This window comes from Opisthorchis viverrini (genome assembly GCF_000715545.1).
Source record: "Opisthorchis viverrini unplaced genomic scaffold opera_v5_355, whole genome shotgun sequence".
Classification (NCBI taxonomy): Eukaryota; Metazoa; Platyhelminthes; class Trematoda; order Opisthorchiida; family Opisthorchiidae; genus Opisthorchis; species Opisthorchis viverrini.
The window spans coordinates 141,175-148,980 of NW_008752017.1; the positions used below are offsets into that span (position 1 = coordinate 141,175).

Genomic DNA, 7,806 nt, shown 5'->3' on the forward strand with positions numbered 1-7,806 from the left:
CAGGTGTGTCGGAAAAGCTAAGCAGGAGTACGCACGCCTTCAGCTGAATCAGCTGAAAGGCGTGTATTTAAAACCGTTGGCGGCTGTGGTAGGATTAACATTTCCAGATGAAGCGGATATCAGAACCTGTCAGCTTGGAAATTAGAACGCTACCTTCAGACCTCACTGCACAATACTTGAAACATAACACAGATGCCGCAGGACAATCCACATTTTAATGGGGTCGAAGCGATTGATGGAAGGCGCGTTGCTAAAACTTAAACCAATCGTGATCGCCCATCATAACGTCCAACTACTGCTTAGTGGCACTGTGGACAATGACACCGTTTCACTGTGTCCCTTTCGTAACATTTCGCATTGTGATAGAAAGGGTTGAAAAGAATCACTGTGTAGGCAACCACTACTGAATCCTCGCGTTAGATGTCAGTTAAACATCGTTATGGGAGCGAACTGTGGAACGTTCCAGGAACTACGGAAGTACAACATAGCGGTGACTGGAAATGCTCCCGTTGAACTTCAGATGGATGTAGCATCGGACATTACAATCATTGCTTGCCTTGTGTAAAGAACTTTAAGTGGAACTGCGTAGGATACATTTGGTGACTCCATTTCTTTCCTCCTTGAGTTGAAATGTCACTTCGGTTTCAGCGATTATTTAAATCAGGCATTTGCCATGTACACACCAGTGAATTTGTTAGGCATCGACTGGACAAACAAATTAAGCTTACGGGATGTACTGTTTAACCCTATTCGACGCATCAACTAATCGGATTCCGCGCTCTGTTTTGGTTTCAAAAAATAACCACGCAGAACTGAACTTTCCTAATATTTTTGCGAATAGTAATTCACGTCTAGCTTATTTACTCTAAGCGACCGCTACCGAACCTCTAATACTCCAAATGGTTACGCGCAATAGACACACCGTCATGTCTATTGTTCTAATTGGTTATCGTTTGGGGTGAAGTGGGCGCCAACAATATTCCAACAGGTGATGGTGGATGTGATGTCACCAGGATTACTATTTGCGATGGTACACCAAGATGATATAATCGTTGTCAGCTCAATATTGAAAGAGCAATATATTCAACCAAGCAAACTGCTTTACATATCAGTCCTGAAGAGTTCTTGTTTATGCTTTCGTGTATGAAGTATCTCCCTTCCGTAATAGATACTGAAGTAAGCCACCCGAACCCATATAAATTCAAGGCTATTAAAAAAATACCACAAATAGGTGGTGTAGTAAACTACTACCACAGTTTCGTTTTGTATGAATACCAAACACCCCTACCACTCCTTCATCGGAAGAACGCTTGGTCTTCAGAATATCAAACTGTTCTAGGCTCTGGTCTATGACCCTAAGCGATCTAACATTGTTGCCACCGATGCCTCACGAAACGGACCTGTCTTGCTGCGTCAGTTCTCTATCATTGGTCAAAAGAAATGTCATAACACATCCCGTGCAATGACTGCAGAGAAGAAAAATTGTGGTCAGATCGAAGATGCTTCATAATTGGTAGTCTGTGTTGCACAGTGAACATAAACCCTTGCTATCAATATTCGGTACCGAAACGTCAAATAGGCTCCGAAGACCGGCCATTGGTGTATAATTTTGAATCAAGATCCGAAAGAACATCACACTTCGGGCACACAGGTGCATTGTCAAGATTGATGGGCGACTTCACAGCTAAGACGTCACAGATCCAGATGCTTGATATGCGTCTGTGAATCAACTATCAGTCATAGAGACGTGGTTCGGCCTGAAATGGTTTAATACTGCAAGGTGGGGTACCAACGCATTTGTATGCTAGACAGCTAGGAACCAACTGAGAAAAAATTTCTATCTCATGGTTACAGAAGTTGGACGTTTGCGGATCAAGATATGGAAAAACTAGCTCACACTTCGTTAATGTCTCAACGTCACCTGTTAACAGTGAACCAAACTCCTGACCAGCTTCACAAAGCCCATGATCCTGGATACATATTTGTTTTCCCGGGACAACTGACGAAAGAAATTATCTTGTGATCGTACGTGCCTATTCCGAATGACCAGAACACTCCACTTGAGCGCTACTTCAACGACGACGCCCAGCACGTGTTCAGATCACTTGTTTCCGTAATCTGATATCCCACAGACAGTCAGTGAATATGGCTCTCAGTTCGCCTAATCAAAAGTTTTGCAAATGCTTCCCTCTCAAGAACCTTCGGAATCCAGCATATTAACGTCACCCGAATGGAGAGGCGCAACAGTTCACCGATAAGCTCAAGTGAACTCTGCAGAAACCTAAGGGAGAACAGAAACCTAGTGACATTTTAGACACGTGTTTGCCGACTTATCGCAGGACGGATACAGCGACAGTCCCAAACTGGCGCCCACCAGCAGAAGTAGTCCTGGTCGTCATGTTTCCTACAAATACACGCATTTGCATATCAATTTGATGTTGAGGAGAGACTCACTAGGGAACCCAGCTGAATATTTCGTTTATTATGTTCTTAATTTGGTACACCAGGCCGCTTCCTGTTTCAGTTGGTACGATATTCGAGATAAGGCGATACATTCTTTGAACGTGGTACACTACTCATAAGGTTGCTGAAGACTCCCCGACAGTCCACTTGTGAGTAGTGTGTTATGTCTATACGTTGTATTGCGGTACTGGCGTATCGTGCCAACTGAAATATCAGGTGGCCTGGTGCAGAACATTTAGTTGAGGAACAATACCATAAACGAGGCATTCAACTGGAATTTGGTTGGGCATCCTAGTATGCAAATGAGTACACTTCACTCATTCTTCTTATTGAGTGAGATGTAGTAGGCTGTAGGTTGCGTGCCCATCTTTGCGTCTCATTCTGTGTGCACCAAATGTGATGCCATGCCCTCGCCAATTCACGTTTACGCTTGGCCTTACTCGTTACGTCCTGTTTGCAGGTTTCCAGCCGATCAGACTGCTCAACGGCCCAATAGTATATGCAACATATATTCACATCAGATACAGATAATATGAAACTAAGGTCCCTTCCCGGTAAATTTCTGCAGTTCGGTCGTGTTCCTATGTTATTAGAAAGTTTACAAACATGGGAGCTGAAAACGAATACAGTAAAACACTTTTCTCAACCGATCCATCTACGCAACCGGTTCATGAGTGAATAGCTAGCTTGCTAAGTTGAAAAACCACCGAGCAAGTATTCTAGCTTTCACTGCAGAGAAAAAGAGGCTCATGACCTTGGGCCTAATCGAAACATCCGTTTCCTGCCCAGCTTAATGTATACAATCATTCGGTGATTAGGATGTGGCGTCCGTGGCCCCAACCAAGCAAATCCTTTTTTTGGTGATAGAGAATGATAAATGGATTGCACAAACAAAACCAGTGGAAGCTAATTCCTAGGTAAGAATGCATCAAGAAACCACTGTGCGCGAAAAGAGCGCACATAGTCATGCAGGCCAGAAGCGCACATTTAGTAGTTCGTTTTTATGCACAATATAGTCTGTTTGTCTTATTCACCGCCCGGGGCGAGTGCAAAACCGGAAAATTCCCAGTAGGTGCAATGCACTTTAAGTGTGATTTCCGTGGCAGCGGGAATACATTTTCGCCAGAGGTTTTCCCGTAATGCAGCCATGAATTTCGCTCATCCTAGTGGTACACGGAAGGAAGATATCATGCACCTTCTTTCGACAATCGCCCAGTATCTCCTGTTACATTAAGTGATTTCCAGAGCAGATAGAAAGCACCATTCTTAGGATCAAGATTAAAAACAAATTTGTCCTTAAAAGTGGTATATTCAGAGTCAAGTTCCATAAGTTTGCTGCCTAGCAGGTCCCCTATAAGAATCGGAAAATGAAAGAATAACCAATCGACTATTAAAAATGAGACATTTCCCTNTTTGCTGCCTCACAGGTCCCCTATAAGGATCGGAAAATGAAAGAATAACCAATCGACTGTTAAAAATGAGACATTTCCCTACAAACTAACCATATGAACCAAACAGAAAAATCGCTCCAATACCTATTCGTCATGCACGTAGGTATGATCAAGGATCGTATCGTTTTGCGTACGACAGTGAAAAGCTGTTACCCAAGAATCACCCAGCCGATCCTGCCACATTTATCGAGTCAATTACCAGCAGGATTAAACGCGCAGCGCGTTCCTTCCCAGTACTAACTCCAATCCGTCTTTATAGCTAACATTCAAGTCTAAGTTTCATAGCCTTAGTAAACCACAGTAAGGTGGTGAAAAGAAGACCAAAACGCTACTTGAATGCTCCCAAGTGCTCAAGTTTTAAGTTAGTTTTCCACGTGGGTTCGCTCGATTAATCATTTCGATTCAAAGATAGGAAGCCTGTGGCACTTGCTCCCTTCCTAAGACGTCCGCAGTTTGATCTCTTTCGAGCCACAACAACAAGTGTAAGGAAGCTGTAATTGAAATGGAAAAGCAAAAGGTGGTAAATAAAACATCTAATGGATAAGAATTACAGACTTACCTGAGGATGGACCGCCAATCGAACTGCCCACCAAACCGGGGACTTGGAGAAGCAACTTATTTGATTTTCAGATCCGGATAGGTAATAACTATGTGCTTCAGATCGGAACGACCACTCGCCAGTCGCTTGTGGAGAATATTCCAGTAGAAAACGTTCATCGACGCCTTCAGAACAAAAGCGAAGACATAAGCAAGAAGGTAAGTAAGATGGAGATCATTTGGTGGACAGGCGTTCTGAAAAATACAGCTGAGTTGTATGTTTCCTGTAAGAGAAAGCTGAATTTTGATTTATTAAGCTCGTCCTGCTGATGCGAGCTGCGTGATTTCACAAGATTTTCTTGATCACTTCACATCAAACTCGGGGCGTTCATGATAGCACCCGGCACACAAAGGCTCACAATCAAGCAAAATCGACAGATCATGATCAGCTGATTCAAACTTTGTTCATGACCAGGCGTGGACCTATGATAAGCCGAAACGGACACGAGTTGCAAAGACTCCTGACTGGTGGTAAAGTTCATGGCACTGTCTGACTGACAGGCGGGTCAGTCGATCGTCACAACCAAGATAGTTGCTAGATCGTCATTCGAGGAGTCGAGCATGCTAATCACATAGCTCAAGCGTCTGTTCAGATGCGAAAATTCAGGCGCAGCCAGGTGGGCTGGTTGAGTAGCGGTAACAAGCTCGCCTCGCATGTCAGATGCCCGGAGTTCAAACCCCGGCACGGTCAAGGGTATGCACTCCTGATGAGCTCTGATAAGGGCGAAACTAATAACCCAGTGCTTCTCTTTTTGGTGTGGACTCACCAGAATTGTTACGCCAGGACAGTAGGGCGACTGTCCAAACGAGGGTAATGTGAAAGTGGATCTATGTTCCCTACGCTGAGCTTACGCGTCCCGAAGTTGCTTTGTAAAGTGCATTTTTGGGAACGTGGAAACACTTAGGAGAAAATAGATATATACGAGAAACTTAGATGCTGACATACGCTTCAAAATGAAGCACGTCAAATGTGGGCTTATCTTGAAACAAGTCATTTATGGCTGGCGTACACAGAATTGTAAATGAGCAGCCGTCAGAGAGGATGGGGTATAGCCCCTATGTCGGAGTAGTCTTCTGAAGAGCCATGAGACATTAGAATCACGGTCAAAGGAAATGACCCTGGTTCAAAACATGGTTCGTCATATAGACACGTTTGAAATTCAGACTCCAATAGGTCGATCTTATGGCGAGGCGTTACAAAAGGAAAAGTGAATAAAGCCATTGTGATTCGAGATGTTCCACTTGGTTCCTTTAAAAAGAACATCATAACACATTAATGTGGACTTTTTGCGTGAGCTTGCTGACTAGGCACTGTCTACCAAACTTTAATGACCAAGTTGGCAAGAATGGATAACCAAGAGGTCAATCCTGATTATACAGATTTTAGATGTCTATCAATATCTACGTTTTTTTTTAATAAGTTAGTAGAGAGCCATTGTTGTATGGAGTCTAAATCAGCTACGATATTTTGTCAGATTGATACGTCATACTCTGGCCCCATTTTTTATTCAGAGTGCGTAGTGTATAGTGCCATCACTGCGTCAAGCGTTCGTACTACTGTAGTCCAATTTAAAATAGGCATTCGCGAAACAAGTAAACTAATGTGGACGATTTCAAAAGCGAATGGGATTGAAAAACCACGGTCACAGGACTACAACACTCGTAAAGATTGCTACCATCTTAGGAGACCCATTCACACTGAGCTTGTGATTTACAAGACTTGCTTACCTGGTATCTTCGAGGCCGCGTTAACTTTGCCATCTTTGTCTGCTGATAGGAAACGTCCCAGATGACTTTGTATGTAAACCGTATCAGGTCGACCGCGCTCAGTGATTATAGTCCAAACTTGGCGGCGACGTAGAGCCGTGCCAGATACGTTGATCTCGTTGTTGAATACTTCAGCGGTTAGGAAACGTCCTGTCGGACTGTGAAGGATTCCAAGCTTAATACATTCGGTAAAATCCTCGCCAAGCTGGAAGTTATCCATTATATCCTGAATGAGTAGGAATATCATGTTGAAAAGCAACATAACTTCATTGATGGCCATTAAAATAACTGGATCAGAGGATGAAAGTGAGGACTAGAAAGAGAATGAATGGAGCTAACTAACACCCGTCCATAATCGAAAAAGATTCCTTTGAAAAACACCAAATTCCCTTGGTTCCATCGCTCAAATTGAAAAGGAAACATGCTGAAGGTGTCAACGAGCCGTTCCGAGCCACCATTGTCAGTACTATATAACAAGTGAATGAAAAATATGCACAACAGAAACAGTCACCTCAGTCAGGGAGTGAGTTCTGTGTTGCGCTCAAGGGTTCCTTTAGGAGCTCGCATGAAACTGACTCAGTCGTTTGCCGGGAATACCTGTAGTCGACCCACGGTGCCTGGTATGGTTCACGAAGCCAAACTCCTAGGCTAGGTTATCGGAAACTTGTCAACTGATATGCTTGTGCCCTTCGCTAGCCGCTTTATACTAGGTCTAATCGCGCCTTGTAAATCTCCTGCGTGCGAAAAAACAGCAACCAGTTTCCGAGAAATTTTGATCTCGTGTCAAACGACAAGCTCCAGCAATCCTACCGTTACTGACTGTTTAGTCAAAGTGGCCCCTCTTCACATTGATATTACCTATGATATTGGTGAACATGGAAGAAAAGGACTCTCGTTCAGCTGCAACACCCTCCGGTGCCAAACTGCCATGCCACGCAAAGGTTGCACGAGGGCTGGGATACGGTCAGGTTGCCCAAGCCTAGACACGGGAAGTCGAGAGGCAGAGGTCGGGTTCAAACCACGGACCTCACGGTTAGTTAATTCGCGCTGTAACCACTTGGGCCATCTCGCCCCAAGAATACGGCTCTCAGGTGAAACAAGTCCGAAACAGCACAGCAACACATGATGATGACTGTGTTGCAACAAAGAATCTTTCATTGCACGTTGCAGTCTCATCGCTTTCGAGAAAAACACGGTTTAGCCAACCCAGGAGTGGCGATCTCCATCAGGCTTCTGTATATGAGCAGTGGTTCCCGCTGAGATCGATTCGAGCTGCGCAGTAGAATTTCGCGAGGAATCTCCGGATTCAAATCACCTTCCGAGGGATTAGCAGAGGCACCAACTGCGTCATCTTAGTTCGCCTTATTAAGTTAAAGGTGAAGCCATAAGATGGATGAACTTTAAGATGCTAGCGAAATTCCTGAGCAAGGATACTTAAACGCTAGATGGGAAATTTCATTCATGCAAAAGGTCACATCTTCATGTTCATAGTTGACTTTCATTAAATTCTTTGCCCTTTGAAATGCAC

General features: G+C 44.0%; 1 protein-coding gene across 1 annotated transcript in view; it reads right to left on the reverse strand.

Annotated features, from left to right (window-relative positions):
- Positions 1-6,558, reverse strand: part of T265_15128 (hypothetical protein) — a gene marked incomplete at both ends in the record, with an annotated part of 33,143 nt that extends 26,585 nt beyond the window's left edge. The window contains 2 exons of the mRNA XM_009176709.1: positions 4,474-4,637; positions 6,240-6,558. Of these exons, the coding sequence (XP_009174973.1) occupies positions 4,474-4,637; positions 6,240-6,558 (483 nt within the window). The remainder of the gene's footprint in view (positions 1-4,473; positions 4,638-6,239) is intronic.
- Between the last annotated feature and the right edge of the window lie 1,248 nt (positions 6,559-7,806).